The sequence below is a fragment of the Pinus tabuliformis genome, chromosome 7, assembly GCF_031772625.1.
Source record: "Pinus tabuliformis cultivar Carrire ecotype Pingquan chromosome 7, CPIR1, whole genome shotgun sequence".
Classification (NCBI taxonomy): Eukaryota; Viridiplantae; Streptophyta; class Pinopsida; order Pinales; family Pinaceae; genus Pinus; species Pinus tabuliformis.
The window spans coordinates 521,176,256-521,203,348 of NC_142293.1; the positions used below are offsets into that span (position 1 = coordinate 521,176,256).

The 27,093-nt window shown below is 38.3% G+C and overlaps 1 protein-coding gene across 1 annotated transcript in view; it reads left to right on the forward strand.

The window, feature by feature from the left end:
* Window positions 1-27,093, forward strand: part of LOC149248355 (flap endonuclease 1-like) — a 236,807-nt gene that overhangs the window by 129,469 nt on the left and 80,245 nt on the right. Inside the window, 3 exon segments of the mRNA XM_089458406.1 lie at window positions 18,247-18,297; window positions 18,385-18,504; window positions 18,588-18,672. Of these exon segments, the coding sequence (XP_089314532.1) occupies window positions 18,247-18,297; window positions 18,385-18,504; window positions 18,588-18,672 (256 nt within the window).

Below are 27,093 nucleotides of genomic sequence, written 5' to 3' on the forward strand. Positions count from 1 at the left end.
GCGTAATTCTGGGGCCCAACAGGCTGCCAAATAGATTTGCGCAATTTCTGGAGGGAAGGCTAGTTGCCCTCCAGAATTGCGCAATTTCTTGGGGGAGTTGCTCAGCCTGTAGCTGGACAAAGTTCGGATGAACATCCTGTGAGGGGAATGCATCAAGCTTTGATCGATAGGCTGTCTTTGTGCAAGAAAAACATTGAAGCTTGTGTACTTGATGAAGCAAGACAAGGTGTTGTGAAAGGTTGGTAGGGAGGCTCCAAAACGAAGCTAAGGCAAAATTTTGGAGGGTGGTTGTAGCCGCTACAACAGAAGACAAGCCATTAAGCCTTCAAGGAGGAAGCAAATCCATTTAATCTCAAAATCTATCAAGTAAGTACATGTCCCCTTTTGAGTTTACATCAATGTCTTTTTGCAAGGAAAGCAATGAATTGGTAGGTACCAATAAGTTTCTTGCATGGAAGAAGAACACTGATCTACTTCTTAAGGAGAATGAGCTCCTAGAACATGTCAAAGGGAACATCACTGTCCCTGCTAAGGAACAATCTGAAGCTGTAGCCAAGTACAATAAGGATGAGACAAGAGCTCAAAGTATTTTGATAGAATCAATCATAGACTCTCTCATTCCTTGTGTCTCCAAATTTGAGACATCGAAAGAAATTTATGATAAGCTGGTAGAGCTATTCTCGGTATCCACAACTGGAGAAGTAATATCTATGAGGAATGAATTGTACAAAATGAAGATAACACAGGAAGGAATAGCTCCCTACTTCATGAAAATTTCTGAAATGAGAGATCAACTTCAAGAGCTTGGGGAATTCATGTCTGACAGAGAGATGACAATTGTAATACTCAATGCTCTACCTGAGGATTGGGGAAACTTCACATCAAGCATATATGACAAGAAGGAAGCAACCAGTCTCAGTGAAATGTGGTCTCTATGCAGAACAGAGGAAACCAGACTTAAGGCAAAAGAAGATGTGGGATCAAAGGAGCAAGCATTTGCTTACATGGCCAAGAGAAAGGGTAAATTTGGCAAATTTGGTCCACGAAGAACAAACAACAAAGACATGTCCAAGATCCAATGCTTTGGATGCCAAGAATATAGACATTACAAAAGGAATTGTCTGAAGCTTAAGAAGGACAACAACAACAAAAGAAAGCGGGAAGAAGCTCACATAACTCAAGAAGTGAAAGAAGAAGGAAAGAAGCAACAGAAGGAAGATCCTCCGGATCTCTATTATGACTAGGTCAAGATCTTTACTTCTAGACTTCTTTCAAAGTTTTGAGTAGTATAGGAGCATGTAGGAATAGAATAATATTGCATGGCTAGAAACATCCTCTAGAATCTAGAAGCATGATGTACATAGAGTTCTAGATACTCATGAAGATGTAGCATTTATGATAAGAACAAAAATGCATGAGTAGAAATATCTTCTAGAAAATAGGAGCATGGCAGATATAGCTCAAGATATTCACGTAGAAGAAGCATATCTTGTATAGGACCTCATCCACAATGAATGGAAAAATTGATCATGATTAAGAATCTTAGAAGACCTCCATCATCAAAAGGAAAGAAACACTTGCAAAGCAAGGATCTTTAAGATCCTATGATGGAATCTTCAAAAGAAGGTTCATGGACCAAAGCAAATGTCTCATTGGGAATCCCATTCATGGGATTCAAGAAAAGGGATGATATGCAGGCAAGCTAAGATGAAGCAAGAAGGGCCACACCAAAGGATAATCAAAGGAGAATCAAGATGAGGTATGTATGCATCAAAGATTAAGTCATGTTATCATTTGTATATTATTGAGTGATGGGTATGGTTCTATAACATGATCAAGCATGAAAGAATCTCTTTCACCAAAAACATGCTCGAAGCCATGTACCACAATGCAATGAAGGTCAACAAAAGAATATGTTGAGATAAGGAGCATAAGATCGCTGACTAAGAAGCAAGAAGAAATGCTGACAAGTCCAGAAATCAAGCAATGAAGGAATGCTCTCACAAGAAGCATTAGACAGTTGACCTATCTAGCTGAGAAGAAGCAAATGAAGAAAGAGATCAAGCATGTGAAGAACACCATGATCACTGAGAATCACTATCTAACAAAATGCTTTGAAGATATCCCCCGAAAGAAGGCAAGACAACTCTGATAAAGTAAGAATTGACTGTTGACACCTATGAAGGCCTTGGAGATATAAAAGGTGTAGATGACCGATTCTACTCTACAGAGATGTTGTGATGAACAAGCCATCCAACAAAAGAAAAAGCAATGTTGAAGCAATATTAGGATGAAGTCATGATGGGCTACTAGGTCAAAGCATGTAAACAAGCAAATACAACGAGGCATCAATAGTCCGAAGCATGGACAAGATGACAAAGGAGTAGCCAAGATGACAAGAAAACTTGATGAATGACAAGAAAGCCACTTTCCACGAAGGAAGCAAGACATGACAAACTTGGAAGGAAAGTGATCGATGGATGGTGCCCTACTGGGAAGAAGTTCGAACAAAGAACTTCATGACATCAAAGAAAGGAAGGAGATCAAGCAGCTAAAGGACCCACAAGGAAGAAGTTTGATCCAGGTGGATGTTGGTGGCCACCCACCGATCCCATTTGGACACCCACAACTGTCTCTTTCAGTCTTTTCAGTTTCTTAAACTGCAGCACAATTTACTATTTTTAGCAGTTTTTTCGGGTCCTGAACTTCCGGAGCCGTTTTGAGGCCATAAACGACGTTTTTTTGGGAATCTGGGGCAACATGGGTCCATGGACCCATGTGTGGACCCATGTTGCCTCCCAAAGAGGTAGTACTCGGGTAGATCTTTCTAACGAGCTATCGTACGCGTCAAACGAAGATCGTATGCCAAAGTTACGACCCCGGGAAATTGATGTACCAATTTACCCAAACGGGGCCCACAATTTGGCGTTTCATCTTCTAGGGTTAGATTTCGAATGTTAAGGGTTTTACATTGTTTCTCAATAATAAATAGGCCTTCGAGCCTCATTGGAACACAGTTCGGAACAGTTCAGAGGCATGTAGCCGCCACATCTCTTCTCAGAGATAAGCTACCATCGCCCTAGCTGGTTTATTTCCATTTCTGGTTGTAAGCATATTTCAGTATTTTCCATTAATGAAATGAAGTATTATTTCCGCTGCATCTTTGTGTATATGGTTATCTCTGTAATTTGTTGCGTTCCTGTTTAAATCCGGATCAAAGTTGCTGATGAATGAACGAGACCCTAGTTAAGAGGGAGCTCTGACAAGGCCCTGATCTTGAGGTAGTTTTGGATCACCCTTGATTACAAAGGACTGACAATTGTGTTTTCCATTTCATGGGTCATGCACTAGACCAAGACTAACAACCGTAAGTCTAGATGAAGGTCATGAATGGAAATGTAGACACAAGATAGACACAACATTCTTGTCTTCACTTGGGAAGAAAGAATGGGAGGATTAGGTAATCATCTAGTATCCGATAATCTTTCGGGATGGGTAGGGCATCCAAGATAAGAGTAGGCAAGAGGATCGATATTCTTTGAGGGTTGGGAACCCAAGATAAGAATAGTCCTAGAAGGTCATACTCAAAGAACACTCGGGTGGGTATGTACCTTGAGAGACAATGATGAAGGTGTCTATGAATCATTGGTCTCACCAACATTGTAGCTCATGGTCTCGTAGAGAGATGAGCTGTTAGTCAAGGCCTTGCACCACGACAATGCTGATGGATATGATGCTATAACAGATGAATTGCTAATCCAGTTTCTCTTATGTGAATTCTTCAAGATTGATAATAGCCAAACACCTTGTAATGTTGTACGAATACCTCCTTAACTAAGAGGGAGTGTTGAAGGAAATGTAACTAGGTTCGGTCTTCATAAATGTACTTTTGATATTTGTATTTAATCAAGAAAAGAAATATTATTTTTATAATATATGTCAATGAGTTTCTTGCTCATTGAAATAGGTCTAGCACTATTTAAAGTGCTATAGGTGAGTCAAACAGTCAAAAGAATAAGTCGAGGACCTTAAGGGCATGTTATATCTTGTATGTATATGTATTATGGTCAAGAGAATACCTCCAAGCAAAGTCACAAGCATCCTCCAAGCTGCAACATCCCTAAAAGAAGAAATCAGAAGCATAAGAGCAGTCCTCAAGTCGGCCTACAATTAGTTGATAAGTCGGCCTACAATCAGTTGACAAGTTGGCCTACATACAGTTGACAATTCGCCCTAAATGGAGGGACAAACCTGTATATATAGAGGTTGTCCACTCCTCTATAATGCATTAATTCAAGCTCTGAAATTAGCGAAGAAAAGGAAGTGAAAGGGAAGTCTATAGGGTCTTCAAGGGCAATGAGGAAGAAGTAAATAGAACTGAAGTTAAGGAGATCATTTCTGGGGTAGCTACAACCACACGTGCAATGTTAAGGAAGGTTGCCTGCGATTATGACAACAATCACTAATAACTCATCATATCTCATTGTTTAGGGCTCAATCCAAGCCTACAAGACCACTCTCTCAAGCAAAGGATCAAGGAGGAAAAGCGAAGGTAAGAGGGTTGTTCTAAGGCCCATTACAATGACACGTGCGAGGGAAAAGGAGGTTGCCTCTGCTGTCATAACAACCCTTCCATTACAGTCATCCAGGTTAGTTGATTGGAGAAGAGAAGAATGGAACCATCATAGGAAAAGGGTCTCATCAAAGGTCTCTTCTCTAGAGCAAGTGCTAGAAGGTTTACTAACAAGTTGAAAGAAGAACGAAGTGCTGGAAGTAGGAGGACGAAGTATTGGAAGAAGTGTCAGGGTATATGGTGCAGAAAGGAGTGAAGAGTTGACATTTGTTTGGAGGATCTCTTTGTCAGGGGTCTAGGTTTTGGCATTGATCAATAGAAGCTTCAATAAGAGAAATTCACTAAAGGGTTTTCCTCTTAAGAGAAGAGAGGTTTTGGCCATGTAGAGAGGCAACATCTTGTGTTCTTGTTCTATGTTTTGGTAGCAGTTTGATGAAGTACACACATATGCACTAATAATAACAAGAAGAAGAATAAGCTAATAAGGAAAAGTAAAAATACTTCACAAATTGCTATCAAGTAACGAAGAATCACACTACACTTACTTGCCCTAGATTCTTCAACAAAGATGAGCTCAAGGGATATAAGAGGTGAGGTCTCCAAGATAGGGTCAAATGGGATTGAAGCTCTTATCCATGGTAAATAGTTAAAACTACCTTGGAACCTTTTGAAAGAGGAAGCTTCAGAAATATTTTTTAATTTTCCTAAATTTCTAGAATCAGTGCACCCGGAGAAGGGAGCTACAAGTGTTGATCAATGATCGTGTATAAGGGTGCAACATGCGTTGAACGCATGTAGCCAAGAGTGTAGTGAGTGCTGGGGCTAAAAACAATGGTTTTGAGCAATTTGTCCTAGAAACTTTGTTAATTTTAGGTATGTTCTATGCTGAGGGCAATTTACTTCAATTTTTCATTTTAGCCCAATGACAATATTTAGATTAGCAATCACATCAACATGATAGTAAAGTGCAGATAGAAGATAAACATAAACATCAAAAGACAAGCCAAGACTAGAGGACGCAAGATGTGGCGCCAGCCAACGACAAACCCCAATGTGGGGAACCCTTGATCAATTCTTCTTATATTCTTCAATAGTTTAGCAGAGAGAGATAGTACAAATATACAAAATTGATATTTATGACAACAGTAGAAAAACCTTGACTAGAGAAGTTAATGCTAGTCAAACTTGACAAAATCTTCTTTTGAAGATCATTCATATGGCACGAATAGGATGCTCATCAAACTGAGCCGAACATGGTCAACCCTTGACCCAATACAGCTCCCAAAATACTGATGACTGCTTGTTGCACTAGTTGTCACTGCTACAGGATTTAGGGCATCAACTATACAGTTCTTCAGAGGCTGAGGGGAGACTCCATCATTGCCATGCGATCCAAGACTGACTTGATAATGCAACCCTTAGACAACCCTTGAACAACCTTTGCTGCTAGCTATGGCCTGTGGCCTAGCTCAGCAACAAGATAGGCATATGGACCTCCAACGAACAACTCACAAGCATCATCAAACTTGGCTAGCTGTCAGTACTTATTTGATCCGCATATGCTATTCAGCTTTTCAACATATAACAGCGGCTTCATTACTTGGCCAAAGCATACGATAAACAACTTCTTGCTGTGGTTAAGAGTCTCTCCTTGATTGCGTCTAAGGGTTCTCTTTTACTAAAGTTTAAGGCCTCCCTTTTAACTGCATCTAAGGTCTCTTGATTGCGGATTAAGGGCTAGATAAACAACAACTAGGGCAGCAGATAAGATTGTGGATTTAGGCCTTCTGTAGCTACGGATTAGGGCCTATATTAGCTGTGAATAGAACCTCCTCTTAGTTGCATTTTAGGGCCTACTTGCTATAGAATAGGATCACTGTTTAGTTGTGAATAAGGGCTCAACAGACTGCGGATTAGGGCACCTTAGGACAATGTATAAGGGCCTCTTTAACAGTGAATTAGGGCCACCCTTAACTGCAGATAGATCTCGCTCCTTGATTGCGTAGAGCCTTCTCTTTTGACTGTGCCTTGATCTAGTATAGAACAACAGTTATTGCTTCTCCGTTTAGGTCAGCATTTAGACTTCTTCTCTCCTCCATGACAGCGTTAAGGTCTCTCTCAGAATGCGGATTAGGGCATGGCATATTCCCTTTAACTGCGTCTAGATGTTCCTCCTTTGCCTGCTGCCGGATTGCTGCTAGGGCATCCTTGTTTTAGATCTGTGGCTAGGATTAATTCTCTTTTTAGGACTACGTATTCTCTTAGAGACTTTCCTTCCACCAAAACCCAAACAAGTGGAGAGGAAGATATCACAAGAGGTGTGTCTAAAATGACTTGCAAGCCACCTCTATTTATAGTGTAACGTTGAGGATAATATGGGGTAAATTGGTTGCTAGCCGACCTTGATTTATCGTCACATAACACAAATAAATTCATATCTCCATGATTACATGTCAAAATCGGATGATCTTTAGATCAATCCTACACCTCTCGATGAGAGGAATCCAAGAAAAATATCAGCTACCATAAATAAGATGACCCACATGGAGTTTGGCCCTAGTTGCTAATTTTAACAAACTTAGACTTTTTGGAGATGAGATGCTTAGGGTTTTGTAGAGGGATTGTGACAAAGTGTTCAAGTATGTCGATTGATCTGGTTTGCAGGCCTTTTGAGTTGATGTGATAAAATGGCCTATAACAGTCACATTCATCATTAAGTAATTATACATAGCAATTCTTCAACAGTAAAACAATAATGATAGTAGGATCATGAAAAGACAACCAAACACGAGACAAAAAATTTATCTTGGGAAAACCCTAAGTAGGGAAAAATCCAACAACCTTTTCCTAGAGAAATGGTTCAATTCAATAAGAGATACAATCTAATCTTCTAGTAAAAAAAAGTCAAATTGACCACAAACATACCCAAGTCAAGCTTGGTCAACCATAGACGTTTACCCTCCTGAAATTCAGCTTACCTCAGAAACACAAATCAAATTGATCTTAGGAGAATCCTCTTGCCACAAACTTTGATATGTTCTTCCAATGCTTCGATCTGCTTCCAAAGCCCTGACAACCTACACAATGTACCTGCAACTCTCATTAGGAGGGCATGGAATAAATAATTATAACCCACTCGGAAAAATGAAACAAAGACAAGACACTAACTATTAATGAAGTAATAATAATCAAAGAAGAAAGAGGTAATGGAGTTCTTATCTTTTGTTCCGAGGATTGGAATTGTCAAATTCCATCTTAATCTTTGCCTTTAAGCATAAATAATCAAACTCATCATTATCATCAACATATTGCTTTCCTTTCCTTCCTTGCGTGAAATGTATGAGTTAGGGTTTCTTCATCCACTAATTGTCCAACCACACCAAAGGCTTAACTTCAAGCTAATACCATTAGCATTTAGCATTTTTGGTCATGTGGTGGGGTTTCACAATATAAGTCATATCTTTTGCAGCAATAGCATATACAAGTCTCATCCCTGAAACCTAAGCAACATGAATCAAGTAGAAAGTGCCCTAGTACCAACAACATATCTCAGCTAATAATTTCAACAATACAATACTAGCAACAACATATTCAAAGTTGAGCTATATAAATCCTCAACCCATAGCTCAATGTTCAACAACCATTCTCTGTCCTCTGCAACTCCTGTACATGATTAGGGTTTTACAAAACCTTTTTCAAGTCATAATCTTCATACCTTCTAGTGTTTACAAACCCTAAGCCTAGAAATTATTGAACTTGACACGTGCAAATTTTCCTATTGAAATCAATGTAGAACATAACCAATTTGTCCAAAACCACAAGTGAAAAGAATGTGCCATAGAGTCATGTCTTTGCATATGTGATGAAATTTTGATTGCCCTGTTTCATCATATTATCTGTCAATCAAGGATGTTTCATCTTGATCAAACCACCACTATCAGTCCAAGCAAATATAGTTTGTATTCTACTTCTGTACCAACTTTCATGTCAACAAGAACAAGATGTTGATTATAGCTTGTGTAATGATGATATTGTTTTTTTGTACACTAAGCATTTTCCTAAACCATTCAAACTTTCCCTAGTTAATGCCTTAATGATAATATCTGCTAGCTGGTTTGAAGTCTTTTAATATAACCTTTTGCTTATTTTCTACTTGCGCTTTACATGTAATGGGGATAGATCTTAATATGCTCGGTTTTGGCACGAAATGTTGGAATTTTGTGACTCAAATAACAAAATACCCCTTTTAGCCTTATCTCTACACAAGTCGCATTGATTGCTTCCTTTTCATTTTGCTTTTACGGAGTACCATGAAATGATTAGTTGCTTCTTACTGACCAATTAAATTACTCTTGATCCCAAGCTGAATAAGTAACTTGTTATAGAATTTTCATATATGCATCCTGTCCAATTTGAAGCAGTGTGCCCAACCAATACGAAGTTGTCATTATAAGCAAATTCAAGACCATAGCACAATGTTTTGTTTAGGTTCTTAAGTATTCCTTTTGTTGCCTTACAGTGAAAATTACTTTGACAAGTCATGGACTGTGAAACAATGCCAACAACATAGACTGAATCCAGCTTAGAGGTAGATAAGTCATGTTAGAAGATTAGAAAGGCAGAAAGATTTTCTTACGTTGATAATTACCTGTGATTTTCTTGTAGTTTTATTATCTTTTCTTATTGTTCTTTTATCTTAGTTTCATCAAGCAATCATCAAAACAAAACATGAAGATCAATGACACCAGAGCTAAAAATGACACAAGGCATTCAACCAGGGCTAAAACCCCTCTCTAGTGGAAAATCCAGTCAAACTCTTCCACTAATCAAATTAAGATAGACCAAGACCTTAGACTTGACCAAAAGACCTTCCTCCTCCACCAAGTGTTGAAATATATAACTAGGTTCAGCCTTCATAATGACATGTGTAATCATGATTTTATATATTTGATGTAATGAGAAAAATAAGTTTATTATTATTTATCTTGAGGCATGGGTTTCATGCTCAAGGAATTTTTTTTAGGTCAAGCTCCCATTGTGATCTCTTAGGGTTGGTCATTGAGTGATCAAGTCATTAAAAGTCATTGTCATGTATGAAAGACCCATTTGGGCATGTTACATATTGTAAGAAGAATTTATTTAAGTCAAAGTCAAGTTAAAGAACTCTCTAAGGACCAATTCATAATGCAAAGAACAAGCAGGCCTTCACAATCTTCAAGTCGGCCTCAAAGTATGAAGAAAGAGTCTATATATAGGAGGACTCAACCTCACTTAAGGAGGCATTCGATTATCATCATAAAGTTCGATCTAAGCAAGAGGAAGTGAGCAAGAAAGTACAACGAAGGAGGAGACAATCTTCACTAAACAAAATCAAATGTTTACATCTATTCTAGTGCTCTAATCCGTCACATGGCAAGGAAGAATTACGGCATCCACTTGTTGCAGACCTTAAGGAACCCAAATCAAGACAAGGAATCAATCTATCATTCAAGCCGAGATTACAACTAAATCAATTCTAATCAAATGAAGGAGTAAAGGGATGAAGTTACCCCAAATCTGTCACACGTGCGAAAAATTTCAGTGCGTTGCAGGAGGCCCAAAATTGTAGTTAAGGAGTTTGAAAATTTCAGACTAGTGTTATAGGAGCGAAGGCTAAAAGTGGAAGAGGAGATTGCAGCTGCATTAAGAAGGTGTTAAATTTGACTTGAAGCAAATTGACTTGGTCTTGGAAAAGTTCTTGGTATGGGTTTTCCTCTCAAGATTGGAGAGGTTTTGGCCCTCGCTGATCGCTTATATCTTGTTCCTTTGTCTCATTGATATTTATATTTTGGTCGTTGCTTGATGGAAAGAACACATCACTAATCAAGCTAAAGAAGAACCTAAGTAATAAAAATAAAAAGTCTTCACAAGCTCTTATCATAAGTAAGAGAAATCTCCTACATTTGTTACCCCTAGATTTCTCAACACCAAGTTAGCCTTACCATATGATTCAACAAACTTCAATAGTCTCTTCTTGCCCAATAGTTACAACCCAGCAACAACCCAGAATTTCGACCGCTAGCTACTCCAGAATTTCGGCCCAGCAACAAGCCAAAATTTCGAGCCCCATCGACTCCAAAATTTCGGCCCAACAATAATCTAGCAACTTCGCATGTGTGAGACAAGGGGAGAGAAAATTCGACTTCCTTTTGCTTGACAAAACTTCCTTCTTCTTCATAAAGGTTTTCTTCCACTTTCCTGAACTTTGCACCTTTTCTCTGTTTCTAGCAACTACAGATCAAACTTCTTGAGTTGATGCTCCAAATGAGGTCAAATTGCTTCCTTTATATAGTGTTTGCGTGAGGTCGAATTCCCTTGCTGAGGCCGACTTGGCCTTCTTTGAGGTTGACTTGGTGGAGGAGTCTTAAATGACCTATTTTACATAATTTTTTCTTTCTTTCTTGATTGATATAGCCCAAGAAGGGTCTTTTACATTATAATATGGACAAGGACACTTGACATAAACCTTAGAAGCCGACAATGGAGGCTTTGACCTATTAACCATTGACCCTAGCATGAAACTCATGCTTTAATAAGTCAATTTCTTTTATAATAATTTTTTTCTTTCTTTCTTTTGACAAATATATTACATCATGACTCAAATACAATTATGAAGACCGACACTAGTTACATTCTTCAACACTCCCTCTTGACTAGGCAGGTATTCATAATTACATATATATAGAGGTACATGGAAGATCTCAAAGTGATATACTCTATGAAGAGTCACAACACACACAATGCTACAAATTAGATACTTGACCAGGGTGCTCTAATCGGGTGGGACTAAGGTGTGTTCCAAGCTTCAACCTTTATAGGTACCATCAGGCTTCCACTCTAACACCAACCCGGGGATCTAGGCGTGTATCCAAGGTCAGAGCTCTATGACCAACGCCACCCTCCCTACTTTCGAATCTGGACATCAAAACATAGGCCGACCAAATGTCCTCCCAAGCATCTTGTTGCCACAATATGCTTCATCTCTGCTTAAATCAGATATATGTCCACCACTCCAAGCATGCTTCAAAAGTTCTCAAATCTTGCAAATCCTTTTGTAGCTCTTTCATTCATTTTTCAGTTTCATTCTTTCTTCAAGATATTCATTATGACTGTCATAATATGCCCTCCCTCTTAACTGGGGATGCTGAAAATGTAACTAGGTTTGGTCTTTATTTGTTGTATTGGGTCATGACTTGTCAAAAGAAAATGTAATTATTGATGTACTTGTCAAAAGGAAACGAAATGAAAAGAAATTATTTGCAAAAGAAAAGTATTATTATTGTAAATGGGTTTATTGCCAATCTTGTTGTGGTCCTGGGTCAAAGCTCCCATTGAGTGCTCTAGGGGTCTTGTTGACAAGTCAAAGGGTCAAGGTCATGATGTACTTTGTGGAGTCTAGAAGCCTCCAAGTAATGGGTCAACCAACCAACGCCTAGTTGGCCTAGAGAGGCTAATTCGCTCACATGTGAAGGCTATATAAAGAGGCACACTCACACCATTTGAAGCGACACAAAAGTCATTCATCTTCTTTGATCCAGTGAGAAAGAGAGGCAATTTGATCCAACACAAGGACTAGGAGGAGAGCGAATTTTCTGTGGAGAGGAAGGAAGACAAATCCGTGTTAATTGGGCTCACACGTGTGAGTTCCTTGGAGGAACTAGGGTTTTCGCAGGTGACATTTTTGCAGAGATATTGTTTGGGTTTGTTGGTTGGCTCATCAGTTGGGTTTTGGCTTGGTGTTGGCCTTGAAATTCTTCATTGGACATATTCTATAAGAAGAGATTATTTCTGGGCTTCTCCCTCTTGGGGTTTTGCATTGGCTTGGAGCCTACTTCTAGCGTCTTTTATGTATTCATTGAGATCTTCTATTTTGGCAATTGTCTTGATGAACAAAACTAATAAGTAATGCTAAAAGATGTCATTGAATTTCGCAAGAAATTGTCAAACAATAAAATAAATCAATTTAATTAAATCCCTAATAATTCTACCCTAGGATTTCTCAACATGGTTTCAGTGGGTAGAAAAGAAGATATTTTTGGCATGTCATCTCTCAAGGGCATCAAGCTCACCAAGCCGAATTTGAGGAAGCATTGAAAGCTAATTTCTAGGCATATATTTAGCCCTAACCATAGAAAGAAGGCACAAAGTTCTTCTAGTCCAACGATGACTTTTGGAGGGCTCACAATTTCTAAACAAGAAGATATAAAGACTATTAAATTAGCCGTCTTCAGATTGAATCAATTGGAAAAGAAAACACAACTATTTGAAGTCTCCCATTAAGCCCTAGTACCTGTAACTAGGCCACATGCCTATTCTCCAATAACGAGGGCATGTAAAGGACTATTCTTGTGAAGCGAGGGCTAGATCAAGCAAATTCAATAAGGCCACAATCTCCAGCACTAGAGTGAAGGTCTAAAAGGGTGATTTCAACTTCTACACCATTCATTAAATTCTGGTATGTATGCAAATTCATTTATGTGTATTACACAATCCTCAATCAAATTTTCCTCCTGAGAACTTCTCACTTCAGAAAATTGATTTCTTGATCTCTCTTGGTGTATTTTCCAAATGACCCTCAAGCCCCTTCTTATATCTTCCTGTTGGACAACCAACTGCCTAGATTGACTCCTAATCAAAGGCTCAGATCGTTTGGATTTGATCTCCGTCTTTTTCTAGAAGTTATACGCACAATTAGATTAATAGCCATTAATGTTTTAATTTTCCTAAGTTTAGACTTAGGAACTCCATTAAAAATATCAATTATTTTAATAAAATCGTCTCTGGGTGGAATTTCCGAAAACGGTTTTTGGGTTCTTTGGAATGCATGTTCCCAAGCCTCCCTCAAAATTAGAGGCCGAGAGCACATCTGATGCTACCCCAAATCAAAAAGGAGCAGGCTGTACAAGATCAGGATTCCGTTTGAAGAAGACATTGCAACATATGTAGTCAAGATATCTCAGTTGAGAGATCAGTTGCAGGCCCTTGGCGAGACGATCTCCAATGCAGAAATGACGACAATTATACTTAGTGCTCTGCCTCAAGAATGGAGCTAATTTGTGTCCAACATTTTCGCGAGAAAGGAGACTTCTAGTTTTGATGAGTTATGGTCTCAATGTGTAATGGAAGAATCTTGTTTGAAGGCCAAGGAGGAAATTGGCCCTCCCAGCAAATCTCAGGTATATGCACCAAGGATGAACACGTTGAGCAAAGGAAAGTTTGGAAGGTCTCGACATCCGAAGAGGAAGCAAGGCATTGCAAATGTAAGGTGCTTCGAATGTAATGAGCTGGGGCGCTACAAGAGAAATTGCCCGAAGTTGATGAAAGAATCCAATCCGAGGAAAGGTACAAAACGAAAAGATGGAGCCCATGCAGTAGAGGAAGTCAAGGAACCTAAGAAGAAGAAGACGAAAGAAAATCCTAGGGATCTGTTCTTCTGATGGTACTCCATCTCATCAATACTTTGTACAGATAGAGTAGGGCATGTAGTTATACTGATATAATGCATTGCATCATGGTTCATATCATGCGATAATTTGAACATTTCATTGGATAAATTCCGATGTATGTACTTGACAATCATACAACTAACATGGATATTATGTTGCAAGCTAAATGGTGTTATATGAGGATCATTTATATGTGATGTCATGGAGTGATTTCTTCTAGGAAGAATGATCATGATGGTATCACCATTTTTATCTACTCTATGTTTTGGAGTAGGTCTTTGAGGAGCTTGCTAGTTTAGTTGCAACATAATGAGTTGATAATATATGCAGGACTAGATGACTGGCAAAGACATGATATCAATGAGTTTGCTGAAGGCTCTAATGATGATGAAAGACCATGATGCTGATCATGACATGATATCTCAAGAGACTCTGCACGATCCTGCTATATGAAGTATGGGTGACAAATTTGATGCTATGGGTCACTGTCTTGGCACTTGGTCCGAAGGAGCTGTTGAACCCATGATGATAGATATGAGAGCAGGTTGCAGACGATTCGATGATCGTGTCCTAGATCACTTTCCCGATGTTCAGAGGGAGCCATGTTCTAGCTCTATGATTTGGTTCGTGACAATGCAACTGTTGCAAGCCGATGATGTGGAAAGTGATGGTGAACCCTGTCTTGATGATGATACTACTGCACTTGGAGGGCTCTGTGATGTTCAAAGAAAGCTCGCACGTGTGATGATAATGATGATGATGATGATGATGATAGAGCCCTGAGAACTACCAACAAGTAGCAGATGATTGATATTAGACACCCCTCCCTAGTTAAGAGGGAGTGGCGGACATGGTTCTCTATTTCATGTGTCATGCATAGGACCAAGACTAACAACTGTAAGTCTCAGTGAAGGCCATGGGGAGAGAATGGCATCTGGGGGATTGGGTAAGCATCTGAGATCGATACTCTTGGAGGATTGTAAATCCGAAATAGGTAGTAGTCTCATGACCGACACTCTTTGAGGATCTGACAGGGTATCCAAGAGAAGATTGTTCGAAGAGGATCGATATTCTTTGAGGATTGGGAATCCAAGGTAAGAATAGTCCCAGAGGGATATACTTGGTGAACATCCGGGTGGGGTGTGCACTGAGAGGTCGTGTGTGCCCCACGTAAAGCTTCCTAGCATTGCTTTGACTTATTGAGAGATAGAGCTTGCTAGTCAAGGCCTTGCTATGTTGACAATGCTGGTACATTGATCATAATGTTGATGCTAAAGATGGCTTACCAATCCGACCCTTCTTATGAGAATATTCCAATGGAAGTACTGTCCTTGTACTTGTTGTTAGTGATGAATACCTCCCTAGTTAAGAGGGAGTGTTGAAAATGTAACTAGGTTCAGTCTTCATTTATTGTACTGGGTCATGACTTGATGATGTACTTGTCAAAAGAAAATGTAATTATTGATGTACTTGTCAAAAGGAAAAAGAAAAGAAATTATTTGTAAAAGAAAAATATTATTATTGTAAATGGGTTTCTTGCCCATCTTGTTGTGGTCCTAGGTCAAAGCACCCATTGAGTGCTCTAGGGGTCTTGTTGACAAGTCAAAGGGTCAAGGTCATGATGTACTAGCCCTTGGAGGGCTCATGTAACAAGAAAGAAAAATTATTAATGTATTTTGTGGAGTCTAGAAGCCTCCAAGTGATGGGTTGGCCAGCCAGCACCTAGTCAGCTTAGAGAGGCTAATTCGCTCACATGTGAAGGCTATATAAAGAGGCACACTCACATCATTTGAAGACACAAAAAGGTCATTCATCTTCTCTGATCCAGCGAGAAAGAGAGAGGTAATCTTATCCAGCGCAAGCACTAGAAAGAAAACGAATTTTCTGTGGAGAGAAAAGAAGACATATCTGTGTCTGTTGGACTCACACGTGTGAGTTCCTTGAGGGAACTAGGGTTTCCGCAGGTGACATTTTTGCAGGGATATTGTTTGGGTTGTTGGCTGGCTCATCACTTGGGTTTTGGCTTGGTGTTGGTCTTGGAAGTCTTCATTGGACAGATTCTATAAGAAGAGATTATTTCTGGGTTTTCTCCTCTTGGGGTTTTGCCCTGGTTTGGAGCCTACTTCTGGTGTCTTTTGTGTTTGCATTGAGATCTTCTATTTTGGCAATTGTCTTGATGAACATAACTAATAAGTAATGCTAAGATCTAATTGAATTTCACAAGAAATTGTTGAACAGTAAAAGAAATCAATTTAATTAAGGCCCTAATAATTCTGCCCTAGGATTTCTCAACAGGGTAGATATACTTTTTCTTTCATCCATGCTCCATCTCAAGTTAGGGAGATCAATTGCTTCCTTCTTTTATAACATCGGAGAAACTTCAACTTTTCAAGGCTTCATTCTTTTTCATGGCATCAAGGTCATCTTGATCATCTTCATTCTTATAGCTTCCTTCATCATGCTCATCATTATTATCATCTTCAACTACAAACATCTTCAACATCTTGAGGATCACGTACCTGCAAAACTTTAATAGCTAGTACAACCAAATACAAATATATAGACTCCCTATCAGCTACAACCGCCGCACAAATCAGTAAATATAGTGTCATAGACTCCCTATCAGCTATTTATACAACATTGCATCTGATGGTATTGAGATTTCAGGAGTCGATAATTCCATCTTTGTTTTAATAGGAGTTGCCACTAGATTACAATTAGCAATAAATTTCTTCAAATTTTCTTCTACATGTTTACTTCAGGGCATGAGAGTCTCATCATCTTTCTGTCAATCACAGTGACAGGCGTTTCAAATATTGGCAAGTTCTTAACTCCCTTCTATGGATGCAAATATTATCTGGTCATTAATGCACAACTTCCAAGGCCTGCAATCTCTGCAACAGGACTCATTGGCTAATGCCTAGAGATGAGGGGCAACTTAAATATCTTCTATCCTATCCGTGATGCCTTCTCATCTCAATGGTAAGCAAGGCTTCGGTTCTTACACAGAGACAAGGTAAGCAGGAATTCGGTATTCTTCCTCAACCTCTAGCTTGATCTTAGACAAACCACCAGTAACTTGTCCTTTGCTGATCTGAGGTTTGAACTAGGGCTACAGAATTTTGTCTACGGCTTCTTTTTCAATGACTGTTCTTTCACTTTTGCTTTGAAACCATGTCGAATTTTCAAGGATATTCTAGTCTGATAATTACTTCCAATGGTTTCTTCATTAATTTATCATGTCTCACATTCATCACTAAGCAATTATACATAGAAAATCCTCAACAGTAAAACAATAATGACAGTAGGATCATGAAGAGAGCCAAACACAAGAGACAAAATTTTACCCTCTGAAAACCCTAACTAGGGAAAAACGCAGCAATGTTTTCTTAGAGAAATTGTCCAATTCAACAAGAGATACATTCTGATCTTCCAGTCAAAAACGAAGTCAAATTGACCACAAATATACCCAGGTCAAACTTGGTCAACCAGAGACAAATTCAGCCTCCTGACATTTTGTCCTCCTGAAATTTTGGTCTGCCTCAGAAATTCGTTCTGCCTCTGATAAGTAGCCTCAGAGATTTGGTCTGCTCGTGAACTTGATGTAGCCATAAACATGATCTGACCATAAACTCAATCTGTTATCTCCCTCTCCTTCACATGAACAGAAGAATATATTTGTGTGTGTTTGTGTGTGTGAAAGAGATCTGAATTTGTGCTTTGAAGTGGAGAACAAGTAGCCTTTAAATAGTGAATTCATGAGTCAGAAAAGGTGTGTCTGTACACTGAGCCAACCTATACTTCTTGGAGGGCTGACTTGACTTTTGGAGGCAAAAATAATTTTAATTTTCAAAAATTGAATTCTCTATTCTGAAGCCGAATTGAAATTCTTAATCATATTTATTGTTTCTTTCATATTTTGGAGGGCTAGACAATTTATGAAGACCGACCATAGCTACAAAATTCAACAAATTATAATATGTTTACCATTGTTTAATATAGTGAATATTTCAGTAGCTTAGAATTGCCAGCAGTCTGGCAGTCTACTGCAAGATTGTTTTAGACTCGGGTGCAATTTTGTATTTTATTTTGTGGCGTTTATGCTTTTACTTTTTCTGTAAGTTTCTAATCTGTAATATTTCTTCAATTTTTTTAATTTATGGTGGTGCTGTTTTTAATTTTACTCAGGCTCCTTCTGAAGCAGAGGCAGAATGTGCATCATTATGTAAAAGTGGCAAGGTGCAACTTCCCACTACAAATGCTGGTTATATTACCATGGCTGTTGCTGTCTGGTCTGTTTGGTAACATTGACTTGTGTTCTTGTAGGTTTATGCTGTAGCATCTGAGGATATGGATTCCTTGACTTTTGGAGCTCCAAGATTTTTGCGGCACTTGATGGAACCATCATCAAAAAAAATACCAGTTATGGAGTTTGAGATTTCAAAGGTATGTGTTGAACATTTCTGAAGCTTGAAAAAAAAGGAATCACTGAGCTTGAAAACAGTGTTCTAAAACATACTTTTCATTAGGTTTTAGAGGGATTGGACCTTACCATGGAACAATTTGTGGACATGTGCATCCTCTGTGGATGTGACTACTGTGATACTATTCGAGGTAAGTTCATTTTCCTTTTGATTATAATAATATCTTTGTTAATATAATTTTTGTTAACTTTTATCTTCTTTCTTGTTTCTGATTTGTTTCTCATCTAAATATTAAATTATACTTAATAGTAATTCAAGATTTGGAGGATGCACGAAGGAGTCTTTATGCTAATTTTGTTAAGTTATATTGCATTTCTTCGACTGTTAGTTGCCTAGATCACTTTGATGTGTTAATAATTTAATATAGATCAAGGACCAAATATAGCTGTGCAGTTAAATTTGTATCAGACGTACCTGCCAAATGCTATATAGCCACGCTTGCTAACAATCATAATTAATGTGTCTGATTATGGCATGCATGCAAGTTCAAATATGGCCTCTCAACAACCATGCCTATTCATTGTGGAAGAGTTACCCCATGGTTTGCAGCAGACTAAAACTACAAGATAACCTAGAGATTCCCCAAGAGCATGCTTAGAAAATTTAAGAAATAAAAGTGTCCACACCAGAGATTGAATGCTACATTATCTTGCCTTGGAAAAATCATAGCAACACAGATTTTAATCAGCTAAAGGAATCCAAAGTAGAGAAGTCAAAGGAGTCTTCCACAAATGTTCGGTAAATACATTGAAAAAACTACAGTACATGGGCACAAGGTTTGAAGGGGAAAAGCCTAAACCTTTATTCCTTTCCTTCTTTACATATGAAAATATTTATACATATACTCTACACAAACAGGCTCTTAGGTGTTATATATGTTGACCTTAACCCGGGGTTGTCAAACCAAACAAAGAAATTGTATACATCAAAAGTAGGGTTTAAACTAGCTTCAGTGAAAGCTAGAAATACTCTGTTTTTTCTCAATGATATCTTCATTTATGAAGATCGAAATTGCTAGATCTCATCATAATTTGGATATGAACTCTAGATTCTATATTCCATCCTTGTCCAAAATTGGCCAAAAAATAAAGTTTCTTAAATTAGCGCCCAAAATATAAGAGTGCCAAAAATGGGAAAAAGGTTATGCTAAAACTGGTAAGTGGGACATTCTAAAAATAACTCTTTTAAACTAGAAATTGTCTATAAGGTCTAGGACCAAAAGACAATAACGTTAGGGATATGACCTACTTCACACAATCCATTGCCCCCTATTGTTTTTGCAAATGTAGATTTTGTTTTTTTTGGAATCTTCTCTACATTGACCCAATTTCCTTGAGATAGATATCCTCCTTTCCACCATCTAGAAAAATTCAACATCATGAACAATATGCTTGACCAATTGACTTAAAGGTTTGGATAATCATAAGAACATTTAGATTATTCATTTCCTTTTTTTCTTGGCTAGCTTGTCTGTGACTTGTGAGACTAGCCTTCGATTAAGAAACCACGATTTTGGGGCATCTAAGTCGTAAAAATCACTCGGGGACCACATCTGGCTTGGGCCACACCAATCCTTAACATGGCTGGATTTTTTGTACCCACAGGGTTTTGAATTGATGACCTTCACAAGGAGTGCTTTAACAAAACACCATACTGCAAGCTATTTTAAATCGCGTGGGTTTCCTTACAGGAGGACAAGGTGGTGGGTTATGATCCACTGATGTGTGCATGGGTCACGTGACCACTTACTATAATCTATGTAGGGGAGGGAGACCTAGAGGTAGATGAGGAGGAGCATCATCAGGGTCAAGAGGCAGAGCTGGATGAGGATGATGAGGAGGAGGTGACACCATCTAGGATGAGCAGCAGCAACATAGGACAAAGGCCACCTCTTTTATTGGCTTCTAGAGGACGACTGACTCCATTTGTGTTTCTAGGGGCTGGGGCTTCTTCCTCTAGAGGGAAAGGCAAAGCCATTCCTTATTCTTGTAAAAGGGGTAGAGGATCTCAGTGACTGATTACTTTATGACGTGTAGATGACTCATGATATACATTTATTATATTTTTTGTTGATATTTTGACTTTTGAGAGTTGAGATTCACATAAGACACAAGATTCAGGAGTTGATTCATTATTTTGATATGTGATGTAGCATTAGACTTCATATACATCTTATATATTAGATTTATTTATATGTTCATGTGGAAATGCATTTATTTGATGTTGTGGGTACTCTAGATGCTAAAAAAATTAAAAAATAAAATGAATATTTTTGTGTGTATGTGTTTTTTTAAAATTGCCGACTTTTTAAAAAAACTCCCGATTTTAAATAGTTTTCCAATTTTTGGACCCTTGTCGATTTAATCCCGACTTCAACTTTTTCCCACATTGAGTCAGAGATCTCAGGCTCCACATCCCACATCTTTCTCAGATATTTTTTATAGTCTGGTTCAACATTTGATAGAAGATGGAAGTTGGAATGAACATACACAAGATCCCCAGCCTTTTCCGCTCCCAACCTGTTTCGCTTCACTGAATGGATGAAGCCATATGTACTCCAATTCCTCTCAATTGATGAGAAACTAGCAATGTGTGATAACAACCTGTGGCTAGAGTCGAGAGATGAATGTTATCGCCACCATGGAAGCGCCACCAAGTAATAGGATCAAGATGCCCTCTATCATCCATAGCTATTGGATCTGAAAAGCTACCAATAGATTGTACAAATCCTCCAAATTCTTAACATACTTCCATTGCAACTCCCACATCTCTATAATTTTTCTTCAAAACTGTCTTGTATCCTTGTACCACTTTAGAATCCTTGTTTGGCGCTGTTCTACTAGGTAAAAACAAAAATTTGGAAGGATAATACTTGGGGTGCAATGCATAGGCCAAAATGTGTAATGGCGTGGTGATTTTGTCCCACCTTTCCGTAACTATGTCTTTCACTTCATAATAAAATGTTTCAAAATGGTTATTTTCACTTGCCTTGATAATTTCCCTTATCCTCTCCAACATACTATCAATGTTTTCATAAACTTTCCCCAAGCAAGGTGTATTTGTGTCAAATGTTCTGATCAAGGTCAAGATTGGTTCAATAAACCGTAGAAGGTATTGGAACTTGTTCCACCATGCATCATCAAGAATGATGGACTTGATTTTTTTTCCTCTATTAGAAGTGGAAGTCCTCCATGATTATCAAAGAGGGTCAATGAACATTGCTTGAATGCTTTTCTCACCTCCACAAGCACTCTTTATGACAAGAGTGTGGGAGGCAAAACGGGTTTCAACAACCTACACGTTTCAAAAAGTCAAATCTCAAATGAGAAATCATATATAAATTTGTAATTAAAATTTAAAATTTCAAACTTCCAGTACAAATAATATTGATTAAAAAAAGTTTAAAGAGTATCTTTAGTAGCACCAACTTTGTAAAACCTCGATATATGGCCTAGGACATTGAATGATTGGTTATGAACATTTGGATTTATTTTGCTGCTACATATATTTCATTAATCCATTCAGTCTCACCAATCTTGGCAAACATAAGGTTTAATGAATGTATTGCACATGCAGTCTAAAAGATGTGATCATATCGACTCTCTGTAATCATACTTGCAGCTTTACAAATCTGTGCATTGTCCGTAATGACTTGGACAACATTACGTGGCCCCACACTTTCTATTGCATCAATAAGACTTGTGGATATGAAAGATACATCTTTCTCTATTCCACTGCAATGAACAACCTTCAAAAACATTGCCCCTTGGGGGCATATTGCAATAACATTAGTTAACGAGCGGTTTCTTTGGTCTCTCCATTCATCAGAAATGATGGACACCCTTGTTTCTGCCCATGTATCCCGGATTGACTATAGCTTTCTATCCACAGATTGTCTCTCTGATGCTTAAAAAGTAGTGCAGACCTTTTCATATACAAGGCTCTTGTACCCTTTTGACACTTCATTAACTGCCTTAATCATTTGTTGACAATAAGGAGAATGCACCAAATTGAACGCTAGCCCATTGCATAGATGCAACGAGCTACATGTTCATCGGCTATGTCTCTACCCTGGTTATTGAAAGCGACTCAAGAGGGCCTAGAGTGTGCCTTCTATTAGTCGTGACAAGAAGCCTAGATGGAAATGGAGGCCTAGTTGTAGAGCTTTGCGCATGGTGTTTTCCCTTAACAAGCTTCTTATCAGCGACATGTTGCAAATATGAATAGAATTTTATTTTTCCAACAGTCAAACCTTGGCCAAGTTTGCCACTTGCATCTTTTGGCCTGGTGCATACTTGCACCCCTGTGTTAGTTTGTCCAGTCAAATGGGCCTTCACTTTAGTATATGAACGATTTTTTATATCTTGGCCTGGTGCATACTTGCACCCCTGTGTTAGTTTGTCCAGTGAAATGGGCCTTCACTTTAGTATATGAACGATTTTTTATATCTTGACATTCATTGCACTTCCATTTATAAGAACCACCTCCAGGATTTTTTCCAATAATCTCCACATACTGCCATAAAGGAGATTTTGGGTCTATTTTGATGTTTTCCCCTTCACTCTGTAGAGATGGTTCCATTTTTATAAGTTGTAGCCTTGTAGGGTATAGTGTGTGACTCACTGCATATAAGATTCAAATTATAATTTATTATCAATAATTTAAAATTTAAAATACATAAAATTAAAACTTAAAAAATTTAAAAAATGTTTAATGTATAGTTAAGAGTCCACTGTGCATTATAGGGATTTAAATTTTTTTAAAAATGTTTAATGTAAACCAAAAATTGCACTGTGCATTGCAGGGATTTAAAAAATGTTTAATGTACACCAAAAATTGCACTGTGTATTTCTACTGTAGTGAAAATCTTTATTATATAATGCATAAACTAACCTTTCGCTGTTCAATGCTTTCACCCTCGCTCTGTCCTTGTCACAGGTCCCTGTATTATTTGTATTGGAAGTTGGAAATTTTGTCCCTGTCAGCCCTTGTAATTTAAATGAAATTCTTTCCTTGTAATCTAAATTTTTTTGCAGGGGTTGACAGTCCCTGTTTATTTTTAAATGAGTGGAGTGTCGGGTTGATCCCTCTTTGTCCAATGTCCCTATATTTTTTTTAAATGAGTGCAGTGTGGGGTCAATCCCTGCCGTATTTTTTTTTTAAATGAATGCAGTGCGGGGTCGATCCCTGTCTGTCCGATGTCGCTGTGTTTTTTTTTAAATGAGTGTTTTGTGGGGTCGAGACTCAAAAGTCATTTGAGTGTTGGGTCGACAGTCGACAAGTCTCCTTCGTTGTTCATGTTGCATGCTCACCTACTCTCACCCTTGCGTGCTCACTTGCTCACTGCCCAATGCCTTCATCGTTGCGACTAAGTTACAAATTGCCGCTGCCTCCTCCACTGCCTCTTCACTGCTACTTCGTCCTCCGCTGTTGCTTCACTGCTTTGCTGTTGTTGCCGACAAAGACAAAGCATAACGACAAAACAAAGAATAAAGACAAACACAAAACCTAAATTTTAAAAACCAGTTTTTAGTTTCTGAAATCCGACGATTTTCTCTGAGGGATCCGGCTCTGTCATCGAGATCTGTTTCTGGGCATTGGGATACGTTTCCAAAATTCAAGGATCCTCCACATGCGCGTATTTTGGCCGGTTCTAACCGGATCAGAATCAGATACATAGATCTGTGGATCCTGGACCCTCGACCCTCGACAGCTGGATTTGATATCTTAGGTTTGACCATAGTTTCAAAAACTGGAATTAGGTTTTGAACCAACCCAACTATCTAATTGGGCTTCAAATATAGATTGAACCAGATTTGAAAAAAATACATAAATAATAAATTTTTAATGAAAAAAATATTTTAAGATTTGAAACCATGATTCCAAACAATTAGAGACAAAATATGCAAAGTTTGCTCATCTATATACCATGTAAGGGTGAATATATCAAAATGGCTTTTAGTGTCTAAAACAATGCTACAAGCTATTGGGCCATTTGCCTACATAAAATCATTGATCAACATGATCACTCATCAAACTCACACCACTATTGGAAATGAGATCATCAAAAAGAGCTACATAAACATCATTTGTCTTAAAGTCTTCAGACTTGGTTTCCTCAACCTTATAATATGGTAGAAATTGAAAAAACTTAACATGCCTAACTAATGATTTTTGTTTGAGTGGAGGGTTCATCTCCCCAACTTTATAATATGGTTAAAAAAGCTTGATATGTTTAACCAATTATTTTGGCTTAAGTGAAGGGTTCATTTTTGAATAGTAGAGGAGTTCAACACTCAAAACCACCAATTAACAACCAATACCACCAATATAAGGGACCTCATGTTTTTGATTAAATGCTAATCCCATACCCTCGTACATGATAGAATTTAATGAAAAAATTTCAATCCCACCAATCCTAAAATCTTAAAAACTGTGAAGTCTACTGAATTTTTAGTGGGTTATGAAATTATACTTTCTCCATATGAAGTCTGATAAGGTTGGAAGTTGGAACCATTCTCAAGCATCTTGAAACCATTAATGGTAATGATGACATTTCATTTATCTTTTTAATTTAAGAATTTAACATTACCATTGATTGAAACATTGCTAGGGTTGAGTTAGGTATTTGTTTAAGTTTAGGGTTAAGGAGGGGGAAGGTTGGTTTTATAGCCAAGGGGGGCTATTGTGGGAGGGAAATGTTGAAGAATGAAGGGAAATTATGTATATTAGGATTTTTCTTGATTTGATAACAATTTGTGAAGCACTTTTACAATTATCTTAGCTTGATATTGTTCTTATTATTAGTGTATGTGTTTCATCAAATTGCTACCAAAAACATAAAGACAAGAACATAGATGTTGGCTCTCTGCTAGGGCCAAAACCTCTCTCCCTTAGAGAGGAAAACCCTTTGGTAAGTTTGTCTTATTGAAGCTTCTTATTGATCAATGCCAAACCCTAGACCCTTGACTAGGATGTCCTCCAAGCACAAGTCAAGTCCTTCCTCTATTCTGCACTTTGTTCCCGGCACATAGACTTCCTCCTTTCGACACTTTTCTCCCCAACACTTCGTCCTCCTTCTCTGCTGCTTGTCTAGAGATAGACCTTCCTTGAGTGAGCCTTCTAGAAGAAATGTTCTTCTTCTATCCTTTACTCAAGTGGACTTCTTCTTTCGTTAACCAAATGAGATCCTTGCTGAGGTATGCCTGTAATACTGTTCTGCTGCCCTAGTTTTTCCCACGTGTGGAGGGTACCCATGTTCTTCTTCTATCCTTTACTCAAGTGGACTTCTTCTTTTGTTAACCAAACGAGATACTTGCTGAGGTATGTCTGTAATACTATTCTGCTGCCCTAGTTTTTCCCACGTGTGGAGGGTACCCTTAGAGAATTAGGGTCCTTTCATCTTCGCTAGAGAGAGAGACTTGTTCACTTGACTTGGGAGGCCTAGTAGGCCTAATATCTCACCCAAACAATGATGATTCTTGGATTGTTCTCTAGCTGCTGTTATACCACAGGTTTACCCTCCTTTTCTTCGCATGTGTGACTATTTCTAGCCCTAGAAACAATCCTATATCTTCGCTTTACCTTCTCCCTTCTTCGCTGCACTTTGGAGACCCTTTAGACTTGTTTTCCCTTCACTTCTTCTCGGCTTCTATCCTCGCTAATTTCAGAGATGCTTGTTGGACGTTGAGAGGGAGTGGACAACCTCTATATATAGAGGATTGTCCCTCCTTTAGGCCGACATGAATTTTTCCATTGTTTTGCTTCATTTGGAGGATGTTGCTGCATGGAGAGGACTTGGACTTTGCTTGGAGGTATTCCTTTGACTCTTATACAATTTTATACATAGTGTAACATGCCCTCTAAGGGTCTTACATAAATACATTGACTTTTGACTTCCTAGAAGCACTGATCTACTTCAATGAGCAAGAAACTCATTGATAAATATCATAAAAATAATTTCTCTTTTCTTGAATAAATACAAATATCAAAGATACATTTATGAAGACCTAACCTAGTTACACTTTCTTCAACACCCTCTTAACTAGGGAGGTATTCATAAATCATTACAAGGTGTTTTGCTATTTTTCAATGTTGAAGAATTCACATAAGAGAAACCAGATTTGCAATCCATTTGTTATAGCATCATATCAATCAACATTGTCATAGTGCAAGGCCTTGACTAACAACTCCATCTCTCCATGAGACCATGAGCTACAATGCTGGCAAGACCAATGATTTATAGACACCTTCATCATTGTCTCTCAAGGTACATACCCACCTGGGTGTTCACTGAGTATGACCTTCTAGGACTATTCTTATCTTGGGTTCCCAACCCTCAAAGAATATTGGTCCTCTTGCCTACTCTTGTCTTGGATTCCCTACACATCCTCAAAGAGTATCGGATGCCAGATGATTACCCAATCCTCGCATTATTTCTTCCCAAGTGAAGACAAGAATTTTGTGTGTATCACTTCCTCCCAATTGAGGAAGACATGCCCAAGTATCCTCTGACAAGGTACTTGTCCAAGTTCCTTTGTAGTTGGGAACT